Source organism: Helianthus annuus, chromosome 9 (genome assembly GCF_002127325.2).
Source record: "Helianthus annuus cultivar XRQ/B chromosome 9, HanXRQr2.0-SUNRISE, whole genome shotgun sequence".
In the NCBI taxonomy this organism is placed as follows: domain Eukaryota; kingdom Viridiplantae; phylum Streptophyta; class Magnoliopsida; order Asterales; family Asteraceae; genus Helianthus; species Helianthus annuus.
The window spans coordinates 164,541,167-164,560,327 of NC_035441.2; the positions used below are offsets into that span (position 1 = coordinate 164,541,167).

General features: G+C 34.1%; 1 protein-coding gene across 1 annotated transcript; it reads left to right on the forward strand.

Moving 5' to 3' along the window:
* Positions 1–11,818: 11,818 nt before the first annotated feature.
* On the forward strand, positions 11,819–14,393 carry LOC110879406 (putative receptor protein kinase ZmPK1). The gene has a single exon (XM_022127859.2). It carries the CDS (start codon positions 11,876–11,878, stop codon positions 14,288–14,290), a length of 2,415 nt encoding a protein of 804 aa, XP_021983551.1. The 5' UTR covers positions 11,819–11,875; the 3' UTR covers positions 14,291–14,393.
* The last annotated feature ends 4,768 nt before the right edge of the window (positions 14,394–19,161 follow it).

Genomic DNA, 19,161 nt, shown 5'->3' on the forward strand with positions numbered 1-19,161 from the left:
TCTCTTGCGGTCCGCAAGGAGTCCTTGGACAACACAATTATTTTTGGCAGCAGCCTTCTTTAACATTTTGCCACATATCTCGCAATATTTCCACCTTAAACATGCATTTGACACATCAAGGGACACTAATCAGTCCCTAAGACCTACATAAACACTTGTCATCACCTTTTGATTTTGGCTTGGCTATAATAGCCTCCTTGTGTGCCATTTCTACTCACACCATCTCAAAACACTCTTGAGAATAAGTGTGAGAGTTTTCTTCAGCATTTTAGTCCTTCTCTTATGATCTTTGAAGTCCTCCTTTGAACTAGTAAGTCTTCTTTCCTTAGCTTTTTCATTAGAAAGTAGTTTCATAGTCTAATTTAGTGCAAATGTCAAAGAATTGTCAACAGTTTGACTTTTCTATGACCTTCGATTCTAACCACTTTGATCAACTAATTTAAAATCAAACTCAACCAAACAGTCTTCAGAATGTAGAGATTAAAACCCTACATTCACATTACGAGATCATCACGTCTAAATGGGTTAAAATGATAAGTCAAACTTGAAATTCTAAAAATTTAAACTCAGCTTTATGTAATAATCGGCAAATGAACTTTTAAGCACTATAACCTAGAGTTTTGACACCAAAACAGATTGTACAACACCACAAGAATATGTTCTAACATATTTGACTTGTCACGGACCCATTTGACCATCCGACCCGTATTTAGGCAAACGACTCGTTAAAATGGGATAAACCATTTAAAACATTTTGGGGTTAATAGTACCGTATCTGGATGTTGATAACCCGAGTTTAATCCGTATTGCTTGATTAACATAAAACATTTGGGGGTTAATAGTACCGTATCTGGATGTCCCGATTCATTTATTTAATGACTATTAATAGTACCGTATCTGGATGTCCCGCTTCATTTTTTTAATGACAATTAAGTGCGGGGTGTATGCATACACCTGACAGACACAAAATATATAGTGTGTATATTAAGCAAAAGCCGGTTTTGAACACTGGATCCCGAATGTGATAAACATGTAAATTTGGTAACAAGATTATTATCCCAATGATTTTCAAAAGTTTTACAAATGTGTCGGTTAATTATTTTTACCAACGAAAGTTGACGTATTTTTAAATATTAACATACAGGTGGCGAGCCTCAATAGCAGGCTAGATAATGCTCGGTCAAAAGCTTTGGAATTTGCGACTCCAATGGCGAAAGACCTATGATGTCTTAAAATCCATTTTGTTTTAGATCCTACCTTTGGGATACTTGTATCAAATGTTTGACATTATAAAGTTTTAATATAATTTAACGTTTTAATACTTGTATTTTATCTTATACTCTCTACTTTCACTGCATTCTGAAACCGATATTCAATCATCACACTCAAACCCTACATCAGGGCCCACCAAAAAGTGGGGTGATATATTATAAGGAATGAAGACATATGATCAAGAAAGTCAAAGTTATACAAATAATGTATAGACAAATTATAGTCAAATCGGTTACTCAATCATTATTCCATGTATAACTTAGCAACTTTTTAGCGCATTAGCACTTGTACCCCAAGCTTAGGGAGTTTTTCAAAAAAAAAAAAAACTTTGATATTCACTTTCTAACCTAAAAGTTTTATCTTTTACATTTTAACCCATTTGAAATTTTTACTTTTAACTCAAAGTGCATTAGCACTTGTACCCCAAGCTTAGGGAGTTTTTCAAAAAAAAAAACTTTGATATTCACTTTCTAACCTAAAAGTTTTATCTTTTACATTTTAACCCATTTGAAATTTTTACTTTTAACTCAAAGTTTTTCATCTTCTGTAATTTAACACAACACTTTATTATTTACAACTTTGATCCCCATAGTTTTTATCTTTCGCAAGTTTTTCGTTTTGCATTTCGTTCTAAATTTTGCGAGTTAACATGTCGTAGCGTGCATGTGAGGTTCAACGTTTTTTGCTCTATTTTTTCATATCTGACAGACCCGTCACAACACGTCCCCTTTTTCCCTTTTGAAAAGTTCGCCATAACGGGCGGGTCCTAGATCGACTAAGTTATTATTTTCTAAGTTTTACGTTTCTGGTTAATTTCTTCGCATTAACACACTGTAACGGATGTGCGTGGTTCAACGATTTTAGTCTACTTCATTTAGTGTAATTTTTACCATTTTATCTATTTTATTTTTACGATGTTGAGAGTCGATGTGGTTGTGGCATTGGTGCTACTTGGCACGGTTTTACAAACCTTTTTAACCTATTAATTTTTTTTACTAATATTTTGTTTCGGTTTACCCCTATACTTCCTTTACTTAAAAACTATTTTTTACGTGCATATTTTATGTACGGGTATGTATAAATATGATTTGTTCTACATCCCGACGTATACTTTTTTTATAGACAAGTCAGGTCAAATATAATACATTTTCTTTTAAGGAAACCATTTTTACGTGTATATTTTTATGTACGTTTTCGTATAAATTCAAGTTGTTCTACGTTTCGACATAAACTTTTTTGGGAAATGATTATTGTCAAATATAATATGTTTTGGTGTTTATTTTATGTATGTTTCGTAAAGTTTGTTTCAAACCGAGTGAAGTCAAATTATGGTTTCTTTTTCTCCCTTTTTTTTTCCGAAAGCTCTAATTAATCCATTTCGATTACATGTGCATATTTTCCTTCATACCTGTTACGTTTTCTATGTATGAGTTGGGTCACATATAATATGTTATGATTGTTCGATATGAATTTGACTTACTTTACGTTTGATCCAATCACAATGCTTATACATGTTACATTGAGTTTAACTGGATACGTCGAAATGTGTGTTTTCATATGGTTAATGCATCATATAACGTTTGGACTAATCCATTCAATGTTTATGGTGTACCCGCGCTGCAACGCGGGCGGGTCTTAACCCTAGTTTAGTATTATTTCCTTACTTAAAGGCTTATGTCTTTCCTATAGTATTTTTTAATATAATGCCAAACGGGGAGAAAAATAATTGGAAAGTAATGATTGAAAGAACATTAAAAGGCGTTAGCCACTACATATTTTTTTATAGGGACATTATAATGCTGATGTGGCGGAAAATTCCCTTAAAAGACATTAACCATTACGGATAGCCTAATCATTATCAGTTTTGCAATACAAATACAACCCTTTCACCTATCACATATATATATGAAGCTAGCCAGCGAACGATTAATTACTCAATAAAGGTCGTCGTCATATAGGATCTAATGTCAACCAGCAGCCTTTTAATGCATTTTTTGATTAATAAACTAGTTCTAATTATGTGCGTGCGTATAAAGAGAGGGACATTATTTCAACTAAATAATTTAATTAGTACAATATTGAATGAGTTGTTTACATTCAAATTCAAATCCTATTTGTATGTGTATATAATAAAATATCTTAGTGCATGTGTGACAGTTTAAGATCATAATTAATAACATTTTCGCCATATGTTGTGTTTTGGACACAACCAAGTATTTTCTTCAGCATTTCATCTTAACTTGTGATATATTATTCAATACATAGTATGGATTCTAACGGTAACTTTGGAGCCTACAGTCTAGATGAGACTAGAGGAATTTGGCAAGTTGCCTGGCAGCTATTTCTGAAGCGTGTAGAATCCATGGAAGCTAAAAATAGTACAAGCTTATGCATATGAGAAGGCAAACAATGAAATGGATGTTAAGAAACATGTCACAAAACTTCGCATCACCAAGTTTAGAATTTGTTTTATTTTGTAAACATTTATCATTCGGATTTCGGATATTTATAATCTATACTATATAATAAAAGAAACCATTTATGTGACACTTGTCATTATATTAGGCTATGTGTTATAGATAATTATTATTTAGTTTAATCTCTTCTAATTAATTATAGATAAGATAATTATTATTTAGTTTAATCTCTTCTAATTAATTATAGATAACCATTCTACTAAATATTATTTAGTTTAATATCTTATAGATAATTACTAGGTTATAGCCCCGTGTATTACACGGGCTGAATAAATAAAAATATATCTTTAAAAACCTCCTTTATTGCATAGGTTGAATAAATATAATTTTATATATTAAATAATAAAAAGTTATATCTATAAGAACCATAATATACGGGTTGAATAAATGTAATTTTATATACCAAATAATAAAAAAATTATATCTTTAAATTCACGTGTATTACACGGGTTGAATAAATGTAATATTGGTTTACCAAATAATAAAAAAGTTATATCTTTAAAAACCCTCGTGTATTACACAGCTTGAATAAATATGATTTTATATACCAAATAATAAGCAAATTATATTTAAAAAAACTAATGGATATACTCCGTAGGCGATAGATATGGTGATTGCGGAGATGATTATTGAAAAGAAGATATAGTGGTCAAACATGTTATTCAAGAAGTAAATAAGCAGCCATTTGAGTGATAAAATATAAATTATATTAAAAAAACCCGTAATAAATCTAATTTTATATATAAAGTAATATTAATATTATAAATGAGAAGTATACATTAAATTTAAACTAAATAATAATTATATATAGTTAAGAAGAAAAGATTAAACAAAATAATATTTAGTAGGAGAGTTATCTATAATTAATTAGAAGAGATTAAACTAAATAATAATTATCTATAAGATATTAAACTAAATAATATTTTGTAAAATGGTTATCTAAAATTAATTAGAAGAGATTAAACTAAATAATAATTATCTATAACACATAACCTAATATAATGACAAGTGTCCCATAAATGGTTTCTTTTATTATATAGTATAGATTACTAAATAATCTCTTCTAATTAATTATAGATAACTCTCCTACTAAATATTATTTTGTTTAATCTTTTCTTCTTAACTATATATAATTACTAGGTTAGAACCCCGTGTATTACACGGGTTGAATAAATGTAATTTTATAAACAAAATTAAAACAATTATTCTTTAAAAATCTCGTTTATTACACGAGTTGAACAAATGTAATTTTATATATTAAATAATAAAAAATTATATCTCTAAGAACCCCATGTATTGTACTGAATAACTGTAATTTTATATACCAAACAATAAAAAAAATATCTCTAAAAAACATGTGTATTACACGGGTTTAATAAATGTAATTGTATAAACTAAATAATAAAAAAAATATATCTTTAAAAACCGTGTATTGTACGGGTTGAATAAATCTAACTATATATACTAAATAATAAAAAAGTTATATCTTTAAAAACACTGTGTATTACACGGGTTGAATAAATGTAATTTTGTAACCCTGTGTATTACACTGGTTGGATAAATGTAATTTTATAAACTAAATAACAAAAAAGTTATATTTTTATAAACACCGTGTATTATGTGGGTTGAATAAATCTAATTATATATACTAAATAATAAAAAAAGTTATATCTTTAAAAACATCGTGTATTCCACGGGTTAAATAAATGTACTTTTTGTATTGTAAATAATATGCTATTGGATTCGGTTAAAAAATCATAAATTTGGTTCGGCTTAATTCGAATTGAATCATAAACTTGGTTAAGTTTTATTCGAATTGATTAGAACCCCAATTTGAAAAAACCAAAAACAGAATAATATTATTCGCTTCTCTTCCTATTTAGTGTTTTTTTTTTAAGTTTGGTCTAATGTCTGATAAGTTATTTTGTATATTCTGTTTATACGTTAATTACATAGTTAGTCCCTGTGGTTTGCACAAAATAACATACTTAGGTACTAATAGTTTAAAATCACCTTCTAGGGTATTAACTTTTCATTTTGTAACGTTTGGAGGTATTAACTTCTCGGGTATTAACATAGTTAGTCCCTGTGGTTTGCAAAAAATAACATATTTAGGTACTAATAGAATGTGCTTTTAAGCCTAAAAATAACGTTAATACCTTCAAACGTTACAAAATGAAAAGTTAATACCCTAGAATGTGATTCTAAACTATTAGTACCTAAGTATGCTACTTTGTGCAAACCACAGGAACTAACTATGTAATTAACTTTACATTAAATTTTTGATATGAACGTATTATTGTTTTTTTTAAGTTTAAAATTATTGTGTTGTGCTATTATTTAAAAAAATATATTAAATTTATAATTTAAATTTGAAGATAATATTTTATTAGAAAAAAATAGAATGATTCTATCCGACATTCAAAGTATGATAAGATTTAATATTAATTGATTATTTATTATTTAATTAATTGATATAAGATAAGTATGAAAAGGTAGGAAATTAAAACGTAGACCCCTTCAATGAATGACACGTGTCCCAAAGTTGGTTTCTTTTATTATATAGTATAGATTATTTAGTTTAAAATTAATGTATACTTCTCATTTATAATATTAATATTACTTTATATATAAAATTAGATTTATTACGGGTTTTTTTAAATATAATTTATATTTTATCACTCAAATGACTGCTTATTTACTTCTTGAATAACATGTTTGACCACTATATCTTCTTTTCAATAATCATCTCCGCAATCACCATATCTATCGCCTACGGAGTATATCCATTAGTTTTTTTAAATATAATTTGCTTATTATTTGGTATATAAAATCATATTTATTCAAGCTGTGTAATACACGAGGGTTTTTAAAGATATAACTTTTTTATTATTTGGTAAACCAATATTACATTTATTCAACCCGTGTAATACACGTGAATTTAAGATATAATTTTTTTATTATTTGGTATATAAAATTACATTTATTCAACCCGTACATTATGGTTCTTATAGATATAACTTTTTATTATTTAATATATAAAATTATATTTATTCAACCTATGCAATAAAGGAGGTTTTTAAAGATATATTTTTATTTATTCAGCCCGTGTAATACACGGGGCTATAACCTAGTTATTGTATTATGTTACAATAACTTTGGAATTAATATATATAGATATTTTATTTTTTGTTTTGACATGATTTTAATTATGTGAATTCGAATACTTGGACCGAAAATAAAAAAATGTGATTTTTTAAACCGAATCAAATTTTATTAATATATATATATATATATATATATATATATAGGACAAAGATCCGTTTTTTGCGAGAATCGCGAGAACCAATGTGAACACAACAAAAAATGCCTAAAAATAGCTAAAAACACACAATTTTTTTAATATTTTTTATAAAAAAAAATCGTTACTTTTAGTAGCCAATCTTTTTTTTTTAAATTATTTAAAAATATTTTTTTTGGCTGCTAAAAGTAGCGATTTTAACATAAAAAATATTAAAAAAAAATTTTAGATTTTTTTTTTTATTTTTTTAGGTTTTTTGGGGGTTTAGTTTTTAGCTTGGGGTGGGGGGGGGGGTTAGTTTTTCTTTTAGGTTTTTTGAGGATTTTAGTTTTTAGCATTTAGCTTGGGGGGGGGGTAGGGTTTTTTTTTTTTGGGGGGGGGGGGGGGGGGGGTTGGGGGTAGGTTTTTTTAGGGTTTTTTTAGCTATTTTAGGTTGTATTCACATTGGTTCTCGCAATAAAGGTGGTTCTCGCATGAACCTTACCCTATATATATATATGTATATATATATATATATGTATATATATAGGTATATATATATATATATATATATATATATATATATATATATATATATATATATATATATATATATATAGGGAGCCGCTAGAATGAGAACCACCTCGAGTTGTAAGAACCGCGAGAACTACACCCCACGGAGCGCCGTTCGCCATGATTTTTTTTACAAGTAGATGTGTATATTATAAACACAGCCGTAAAAAATCATGGCGAACGGCGCTCCGTGGGGTGTAGTTTTTTACACCACAAGTTTGGTGAAAAAAAAAAGAAAAAAGAAAAAAAAATTAAAAACACCAAACTTGTGGTGTAAAAAACTACACCCCACGGAGCGCCGTTCGCCATGATTTTTTACGGCTGTGTTTATAATACACACATCTACTTGTAAAAAAAAAATCATGGCGAACGGCGCTCCGTGGGGTGTAGTTCTCGCGGTTCTTACAACTCGGGGTGGTTCTCATTCTAGCAGCCCCCTATATATATATATATATATATATATATATATATATATATATATATATATATATATATATATATTTTGAGAGTTGGCTACAAAGTCTATTTTTCCTACAAAGTGTAAAAAGTCATAAAACACCATAATGTTAACCATAAAACACACTCAAAACCCACAAATAACAAAGTGAAGATTACTACAACGCCATATTTGTGGGTTTGTGTTGTGTTTTGGATGATAATGCTTTGATTATCAAATGACTAACATTAGTGTGTTTTATGTTGATTATCATGTTGTGTTTTATATTCATAGTTCTACGATGGTGTGTTTGAAGTTTTAATGGACTATTAGGGTTTGGATATTGTGTTTTAGTGTTCTTCACTCTGTAATTTGTGGATTTGGAGTGTGTTTTATGACTGAAATTGTGGTGTTTTATGACTTAGTATACTTTGTAGGAAAAATGGATTTTGTAGCCGAACCCCACCCTTTGTTTGATATGATTTGTAATAATGTGAACTCAAATACTTGGAAAAACCATAACAAACTATTGGAGGAAAATGACTATTTTTAAAGGTTTGGGGTAAAACCGTTAAAGTGACCAAAACACAGGAAGCAAAACGGAAGTTTACTCTTATTTTTTTTAAACCAAGTCAATTTATATGTTTTGAGTAAATTACAAAACTCGTCCTTTATGTTGACACCAAATTGCAAATTGTGTCATTCGTCTTCAAAAAGTATAAAAAACGTACTCGATGTTTGTAAATCCTTGCACATTATGTCCTTTAACCCTAACTCTGTTATTTTTCATGGTTAAATCAGACAAGTGTACCCCACATGAGGGTATTTTGGTTATTTTACCATTTATTTATGGGTAAATTACACTTTTCATCCTTTATGTTTGTATCGAATTGCAACAGATGACCTTTAACTTCAATAATTACAGTAACAGTTCTTTATTTAGAAAACTCATTACACCCTACGTCCTTTGGCTCTAACCATGTTAAATTTTTAAGTGAAGTCTATTTATACAAGGGCAGTTTAGTCTTTTAACTTAATTATTTATAGCATTTAATAAATAAAAGAATATAAAGTGCAAAACTTATTAAAACAATATAAATACTCTCTTTCTCTCCCCCTCACTAAAAGCTTTCACTGTCGCTCTCTCATCACAGGTGACCTGCAATGTTTTCCGGCAACACCTTTTCACGTTGAAACAAACAAACGCACACATGAGTCAGTAACCAAGACCAGCACTGGTCATCTCCAACCTCCTTCAGCCTTCAGCGCCCATTAGATCCTCGAAAGAACCCACCACTGCCGCACACCGTTTTTCCGACAACGAACACTCCAAAATCCAACGACTTCAGTGCAGATCCGGCGACTTTAGTCCAATTCAATGATCTAGGGTATCTAACGAGACCATGGGCTCGATTTGGTAGTTATGGTTCCGATTTAGGTTAAACATGGGCTCGATTTGGTATCTATCCGACGACTTCAGTCCGATTTAAGCTCTTAGGCGACCCATATTTGACGTTATGGTTCTGATTTAGGTTAAACATGGGCTCGATTTGGTGTTCATCATCCAGATTCGGGCCCAGGGTTTCCAGATAGTAGGGTTTAGGGCTCGATCTGATCTAGGGTGCTAGTTGTGTGAGGGTGGGGATGGAAGTGGTGGTGTGCACCGCCGGTGCCAGTTGTGTGAGGGTGGTTTTGAGAAAGATATAGAAGTCTGAGTTGAGTAGTCTGAGTTTGAGAAAGAGAGAGGAATTTCATTATGGAGAAGAAACAAAGTATGAAAAGACAGAAATGCCATCACATGAAGTGTACATGACCCGACTTAACTTAAATTTTAACCTGGTTAGTAATAAAGGACGAAATGTGTAACGAGTTTTCCATATAAAGGACTGTGACTGTAATTACTGAAGTTAAAGGTCATCCATTGCAATCTGGTATAAACGTAAAGGACGAAAAGTGTAATTTACCATTTATTTATATAAAACAATTTACCTCCACCACACACACACACACACTCTGCCATCACCTCCACCAACCACTAGCCACCACCATTACCTCCACCATACACCCCCACCACCACGACCACGACCACCGCAACACCGCCATTATAACTCCCACGCGCCACCCGACCCGCCAGCCTCCGCACCGCCACGACTACCGCACCACCGCCATTACCACTCCCACGAGCCATTCATCTCTCAGATCTGGAAGGAGGCGGCGACTGGTTGTTGATTTGGGTATTCGATGTGGGGTTCAGGTGAGGGTGTGGTGCGAGGATGACAAAGACGGGTCATGGCCGGAGTTATAAAGTCTCCAGCGAGTCGGATTGAGTCACAAAAGGTCGGGCAGAGAAATTGCGTATGGGGAAAAGGTTTGCTGTTGATTTAGGGACAGGTTTTTATACCGGTGACGAAAAATAGTTTAGGCAGGTTTGATGATTGCAACAATTTCAGGTGTTCTTATTTTGGTCCAAAAGCTGAGATACGATTTGAAATAACCGAAAAGAAAATAGAACGTTTATGTTTGGAAAGTTGTTATGTTGTTTTGAAATGATAATAAAAAAAATTATGGATAGAATAGTTTGATTTGGTTTGCAATTGCTTCATTGGTTCCTGGTTTTTAGCCATAAACTCTTGTTGGAATGATGTGGTGGTGGTTAGGGAGTTGATGGTGGGTGGTGGAGATGATGGTGGTAGGTGGGTGATGGAAAGGGGAAGGGGTTATAAAATGACCAAAATACCCTTTTGTGGGGTACATTTGGTCTGATTTAACCATGAAAAATAACAGAGTTAGGGCTAAAGTACATAATGTGCAAGAGTTTGCAAAAATTGAGTACGTTATTTTTACCTTTTGAAGATAAAGGACACACTTTGCAATCTGGTGTCAACATAAAGGACGAGTTTTGTAATTTACTCTATGTTTTTTTTGTGTGTGATGTGATTTGTAATAATGTGAATTCGAGTACTTTGACTGAAAATAAAAAAAAGTGAGTTGTTTAAATCGAGTCAGTTTAGCATCAAGCGATGGAATTTGTCGGAAAAGGGTCACGTGATTTTTCTCTAATATCGTCGCTAGATGCACCCAAAACCGTCACATATAGGCCCCAAAACAATCGCTTGTAGGATCTCAAAATGTCGTTAATGAGATATCCAAACGGACGCTAACTTTGTCGCAAACTCGTCCAAAAAAGCGTCACTAATTCCAACGCAAACCGGTCTAGGAAACCATCACTGTGTCCATCGCATTTGTCCTCAAAATTGTCGCTAGTTCACCATAAAAATGTTCGTATTGGTCCAATCGGAACTAAATTTGAGGCAAGAAATTTAATCCACACCATACGAATGCACTCCGGATTTGTGTTCAATTGCTTCCCAAGTTAATCTGAAGCGTTGAGTAGTATAACGTTGTGCATGTGTTGAGTTAAAACGGTTTCAAGTAACTAAAATTCATATTCGCTACAACACAATCAATGAAACAAAGTTTTGGTGCGTTCAAATTAAGTTTCTAGTTAATATTATAATTAGACGCGTTTGTCTGTCACCTTGCGAATGTTAATTGATCGAAAGAAAAGTTAGACTTTATCTGGAAATAAAATATTTGCATTATTATGTCAACTACCGAATTGAATGCAGTGATAATACATGTTTGGGTCCCGTACAACATTATCTTAATTTATATACAAACCCATGCATTCTTCCAAGTTTGACCTTGGACCGCAGACTATATTATATATCTGTGATTAGTTGATTACAAATCGAATAATCGATATATATGTAGGTGGTGTTTATATATAAATACAAAATAGCTTCCACACTTAAAATATATACTCTTTCTTTCTTGATGGCCTCTCTATTTCTTTTGCATGTGGTTAGTTTAGTACTGTTACTATCTAAAACACCAATGCTTTCTGCTTCTCCTACTTCTCTTTCGCTACCCTCGGTACTGAAACCGGGTTCATCTCTCTCCGTGGAGAACAAAGATGACATCTTAATCTCACCCAATGGGCTTTTCACCGCCGGCTTTTACAGTGTTGGTGAGAATGCCTATTGCTTCTCGGTATGGTTTACTAAACCTCTTGCAGACGAAAGCCACACCATTGTTTGGATGGCTAATCGAGATGTTCCAGTTAATGGAAAGCGTTCAAAGCTTTCCTTGTCAAAAACCGGAAATCTTGTTTTAAGGGACGCAGCACAACCATTACCCATTTGGACTACAAATATTATAGATTCCAAAGAACCTGCCCAGCTAGTTATGAACAATAACCTTTATCTTAAAAACGAAGAGAACCAAGTTATTTGGCAAAGCTTTGGGTCACCGACTGATACCCTTCTTCCACTTCAACAACTCACCAAAGATACACCACTTGTATCTTCAAGAAGTTTAACGAATTACTCTTCAGGGTTCTACAAGCTCTATTTTGACAATGATAATGTCATTAGACTTGTCTATAATGGGCCTAGAGTATCAGGGGTTTATTGGCCAAATCCCATGATAACAGCATGGGCGTCTGGAAGGAGCACCTTTGCAAGCCGAAGGACTGCCAGCCTGGATTTAAATGGTCATTTCGTATCAAGTGATAGTTTAATCTTCAACACTTCAGATTCTGAAAATCAGGCGGTGAGAAGGTTGACAGTGGATGTTGATGGTAACTTCCGAGCCTACAGTCTAGATGAGACCAGAGGCATTTGGAAAGTTACTTGGCAGGCTATTGCTGACACTTGCAGAGTTCATGGAATATGTGGAGAAAATAGTACATGTTCTATCAGTCCTAATCATGGTAGGAAATGTTCTTGCATACCCAATCACACAATGATTAATCAAACAGATTGGTCATATGGTTGTAGACCAAAATTCAATATAACATTATGTGGAAATGATGAGGATGAATTCTTACATTTTCCTCATTTTGATTTCTTTGGTTATGAGGCTAGATTTGTGCCTAATGTAACACTAGATGAATGTAAGAAAGTGTGTCTAGGCATCTGCAATTGCAAAGGATTCCACTTCAACTATGAGACGAATGGCGTTTTCTCGTGTTACACCAAATTTAGACTGCTAAACGGGTTCCGAACAGTGGATTCAAATGGTTCCATGTATCTAAAGGTGCCCAAGAGTATACGCCTATCGTCAAACAACAAAAACTTTGTTCATGGAGACAGCTTAGTTTGCAGCGAGAAATTACCAACAATCCGAATCGACAGAGCGTACGAAAAGAACCCAAAAAATGAGTCAGTCAAGTCCCTAATGATTTTTACCTATGTCTTTGGTGCACTTGAGGCCATTTGCTTTATCTATTTCTTTTATCGAACCCGTAATCCATTGAAGACAACACAAGGTTACATCCAAGCTGCTACAGGATTTCAGAGATTCAGCTATGCGGAATTGAAAAAGGCCACGAACAATTTTAGCAAAGAGATAGGGAGAGGAGGTGGTGGAATTGTGTACAAAGGAGAATTTTCAAACAATCGAGTTGCCGCAGTGAAACTTCTCAAGGAATTTAGTAACCACCAAGGTGAAGGTGAACTTCTGGCAGAGATAAGTACCCTTGGGAGGCTTAACCACATGAATTTAATTGACATATGGGGGTACTGTGCTGAGAGAAAACACAAATTGTTGGTTTACGAGTACATGGAAAATGGGTCACTGGCTCAAAACTTGCATTCCAGTAAGCTAGATTGGGGTAAGAGGTTTGACATTGCGGTGGGTACTGCGAAAGGGCTAGCTTATCTACACGAAGAATGCTTGGAATGGGTTTTGCATTGTGATGTTAAGCCTCATAATATATTGCTGGATAGCAATTGGAATCCAAAGGTTGCAGATTTTGGGCTGTCTAAGTTACTAGACCGCGATGGAACTCATAATTTGGAGTTCACAAGGGCAAGAGGGACAAGAGGTTACATGGCTCCAGAGTGGTTGTTTGTTAATCATCCAATAACCTCAAAAGTTGATGTGTATAGCTATGGTGTTGTTGTGTTAGAGATGATAACCGGGAGGAGCCCAACCGGTGATCAAAGTGTCGAGTCAAAGGGAAGGCTCGATAGTTGGGTGAAAGAAAAGATGATAGCAGCTGGTGGAACGAATGATTGGATCAAAGAAGTTGTAGACAATACTGTTGTTGGTAACTATGACTCAAGTAAGATGGAAATTCTGACTAAGGTGGCTTTACGTTGTTCCGAGGAAGATAAAGATGCAAGACCAACAATGAGCCAAGTGGTGGATATGCTGCTAGACAATGGCGGAACCAGAAACTTTTAATTGGAGGGTCATAATGTGTATGTATATATATACTATATCTACTAACATGTAATAATAATTACTTTAATGGTGTAAAAAAGCCTCAAAGAAAATTAAAAATAAAAGAATCTTTAAAAATAAAAGAATCTTACATAAATATGAATCTTGACATTTTTTATCTAAATTACACAATGTGACAAAGCGAAAATTAAAAAAAAAAAAATTGAAAATTCTAGCAAAATCAAATCAAAGAAATGGTCCAAACTAATATTTATAGATTATTATGTATGATTATTATTTCATTTTATATTTAAAAACTATATTAAAGCAATTGAAAACTAACGATGTACGCTCAAAAAAAATTAAAAAGAAAAGCTACTGGCTACTGAGATTGACAGCTCATTTTCAGACTTTATTTTATTAGATAAGTTGAATGACAGAAATACTCTTCTTCTCAAATATATCATCTTCTTCACACCAGTCCATCCACTTGCAGGTGTAAACTTTGAACAGATCGATCCGACCAGCCATTTTTTACGCTTTTCTTCATTTTCGCTATAACTACCCTTCTGCTAACAATATTAGAGGTCAAAATACAAAAACCCACTGGAAGAAGAAAGAAAACGTACATGGTAGGCCGGTGGCCGGAGGGTCAACGGACCCTCCTGACCCCCCTGTAGTTCCGCCCCTGCTGCTACATGTTGAGGATCATAGTGATTACTTTGAGAATTTTATTTAGTCATTATCTTTGCTAGAGTTAATTTTTTAGTTTCCTCCCAGGTTTATCTGTTATATGCTTATAAAATGGCGGTAAAAAGGTTGGGGATTTCATGTACCACATATATACGGAATTTCGAGATAGAATATAAATAATTTATAACAAGCTGATTAACCTTGAAAATGGTTTAATCTTCCATAACTGTACTTCGGGTATGTTTGGCATGGAGCTTTTAGGAGCTTTTAGCTTTAAGCTTTTAAGAAAAAGCTCCTACTCAATAAAAAGTCTTGTTTGGTTGAAGGAGCTTTAAGCTTTTAGGTTAGGAGCTTGAAATTTTTGGTTGAACGCTACTACTAGTAGCGTTTAGAAGGAGCTACAAGCTTTTAGGGAAAAAATGACTATTTTAACCTCTAAAAATAGGAAACTTTTTAATGCACAAACTTTCTAAATTTTTAGTTATGTCCATTTTGGTCATTTTATACATTTTATTAAAAGCTCCAGCTACTCTACCAAACACCAAATATATTTAAAAAGCTATAGCTACTAGCTACCAGCTACTAGCTACCAGCTACTAGCTACCAGCTACTAGCTACCAGCTACAGCTACCAGCTTCCAGCCATCAGCTACCAGCTTACAGCTTACAGCTACCAGCCACCAGCTACTTTTGCCAAACATACCCTTCATATACAGAAGTCGGCCTTGAAGATGGGCGGGGAGGACCACCGACCTGTGATTTCGTAGGACACGTAATTTTTTTTTATTAAGAAAATACGATATTATATATGTAAAAGAAAATTAATAGTGTATAGTCAAACAAATAATAACATAGGCCTACTTAAAAAAATCATATTGTTTAAATTAGTTAGCCCATTAGGTTAGTGAGCCCAATACCTAAATAATTCTAAAAACTAATAAAAATAAAGAAATAGAAATGGGCGGCAACTAGTTCGGTGGGTATTGGAACGTCACTCGCAGGGCCGGAGAGATCAGCAGAGAGCGATTTCATCATCATCATTCTGCAGTTTTAAGTTTTTGTTCGATTTCACAGGCCTTCGATTTCATCAGCCCACAGTTCATAGCAGGCCTTCGATTTCACAGCCTTCGATCACGGATCAGTTCACAGTTCGATCACGGATCAGTTCTCGTATTCAGGTAAACATCAAATTGTCAAATTGAGTTGTTAACTTATGATTTAGGATTCACATTGAACTTATTATTTACGATTTCTATGATTAGTTGATTTATGATTTTAGGATCCTTTTGTTCACTACAAGAAACTACCACTTTTAGCGGCGACGGAAATAGCGGCGACAAGAGCAATAGCGACGGCCTAGACACGCGTTGCCGCTAAAGGCTCTTTGTCGCCACTAAAGGGCTCAATCCGTGTACTTCTTCAAGATTTGTTGCTGATCATTGATTAAAAATTGATCCAATGGCCACCATCAACCTCCTGCTCAAACAAACACACACCACTTATACCTTATCCTCCTAAAACACAAACCCATCTTAACACCCCTTTCAACCTTCATCTTCGTTCATCAAACTCCACCATTCACTACCAAGCAATAATCACCACCTTCACCTGCCAACCGCCACCATCGACCTCCGGCACTTCACCGTTCACCACCCAGCAAGCATCTTCGTCACCGTCATCAGCGAGCATCTTCACCGTTCACCACCCAGCAAGCATCTCCGGCACTGCACCGTACCACCACCACCACCGTCAAGCTCCACCGGACCACCACCACTGTCAAGCTCCACCGGCATGTGACCACCATCTCCGGCGTGATGACAGATTTTGTAATGTAGGCATGTAAACAGGTTGAATTTGTAGAAATCATGTAAACAGATTTTAATGAAAATTATTCGTGTTTTGTTGGATTATTGACTTCAACTTGGTTAATAACAAAATATCATGCGAGTTAATCGTGTTTTGTTGGATTATTGACTTCAACTTGGTTAATAACAAAATATCATGCGAGTCAATCGTGTTTTGTTGGTAAGAAATATGGAAATCCATCTCCGGCAAAGTCTCCGACACAGGCAATAGCGACGACATAGACCTTTACCGGCGACACACTGGGCAATACTGACCCATCAATACCAACGACCCTTTAGCGGCCACACGTCGCCGCTAAAGGTTAATAGTGGCGACAAAATAGGGCAATAGCAGTGACACCTGGCGCCGCTAAAGGTGTCCGTTTCTTGTAGTGGTTGTCGATCATTATTTAGGCGTTAACTTAATTTGATACAAACTTTGTCGATTATTTAGGCGTTAATGGCTCCTAAACAAGCATCCGGATGGCAAAAACGTCATAGAAATTCAAAGTTGTATGAAAACTAAGGGTACGTTTTTTCGAACTCGAACAAGGTACATGAATTCTCAGGGCCGGCCCTGTTCATATAAGCAAACCGTTATAATTCAATAGAGGTGGTCATAGTATATGATACTAACATCTAATGAAAAGTTCAGCCAGCTGCCTACTAATTCATTTGAATTAATAAACTTATTATTGATAAAACTAGCTTAGCACTTTGTGACAATTAAGTTCCATAAAACGATTAATGAAACAAAAATAACCAACACACTTTTCTTTATTTCTTGAAACTTATGGATAGTAGTCAGTGCTCATCGCACACTGCCACTATATAGCTAAATTGGAGAGATCATTTAGTAACTTTTTAACACATTGTGCTTACTATTTCAAGTCATCCATGTGTTATTAGAATGATAGTCAAACCATGTATCTCATTCCTGTATCCAGTCAATGAAGCTGTTGAGATTCATATAAGAATGGCCACCTCTTCTGACAGCAATTTTAACCTTTTCTTTAAGTTCAGCGGCTCTAACCTTACATTCCTTGTCTTTTAGAAGCTGCTCGACTTTACTCTTGATTTCATCTCTTGAAATGATACCACTTTCATCTTTACCAAACTTCAATCCGGTCTTCCAAACATCATAAACGTATCCTTGGTTAATACAGTATATATGACAATGACTTGAATCAAGTAATTCATATTTTCGTTCAGGGATTTAATCGAGTTACACAATGTGGGGGTATGCAACAAAGCGGTTCGTGTGGCCCTCCACGGGATTATGATTACGACTTGTTGGTTGCTGTGGAAAGCGAGAAATAACGCAAGATTCAACGGATATAGGAGTAGTGTGGAGGAGATCTTTAGTGAAGTTAGAGTTGTCAGTTTTTTTTGGTATAAACATAGAGCTAAGAAAGGGGTTTTTGAGTGGGGAGATTGGTGTAAATTTGTGAGTATGTAGTGTTTGTAGTTTTTGTTTGTTTCGTTTTTCCGGCCCGGTCTTCGGGTTCGGAGTTGTGAATGAAGTTCTCTTTTCAAAAAAAAAAAAAAAAAAAAGTGCCCACCAATTATAACGGACTTCTAGCTAGCCACCGTTGACTAGAAAAAGGTAATCAGAAAGTCGACATTTGATGTGAGTAATTAAGCTTGACCAAGCATTTATGTTCAACTATAATCACACATATATATTCTTTTTTTCTTAAGTCCAACAAAATCAATCCCGAGCACTCTCGGGGCACCTACTGGACAAACGGAGTACTCCGAAAGTAACCCGAGTCCACCACCAATTCCAGGGAAAACCGAGTAACCCACCCGCCCGTAGGCAACGACAGTGAAATTACCAGTAAAACCCGTTTGACTCAAGGATTCAAACCAGGTTTCCCTGGGTCTTCTATCATTGTTCACCAGTGCCTCACTCTGTACCAAGTGAGAGTTGAACCTGGATCTCTCAAGAGAAATGCAAGCATTCCACCACTTGATCTAGAGATCATTGTCAATCACATATATATACACATGTATGAAATTAACATGGCTTCATGGCTTGTTCTTGCTGGATTATTATTCTTGGATGTATGTTACATTTGCTAGAAATAGTGTTGACTTAGATATTACATAGAAAGCAAGAAGGGTAAAGAAAATAAAGGGAAAAAATATGAATCAAACAAAGTTGTGCTACAGAAAAACTACTGCAACCGAGGTTGAAAGTTTGGAATATTATAAAATATGACAATACACTGATATTTATTATATATTTTGTTTTTTTTTTGTTTTTTTTTTCTTTAGTATTAACGTATAATAATTTACATCGAGATAGTTGGTAAACGGGCAACAAGCTGCGCCGCTACCCCTTTTTTGAATA

Bases quoted from the DNA above. Each gene is read 5' to 3' on its own strand.
- LOC110879406 (XM_022127859.2), top strand. From the start codon at position 11,876: ATGGCCTCTCTATTTCTTTTGCATGTGGTTAGTTTAGTACTGTTACTA.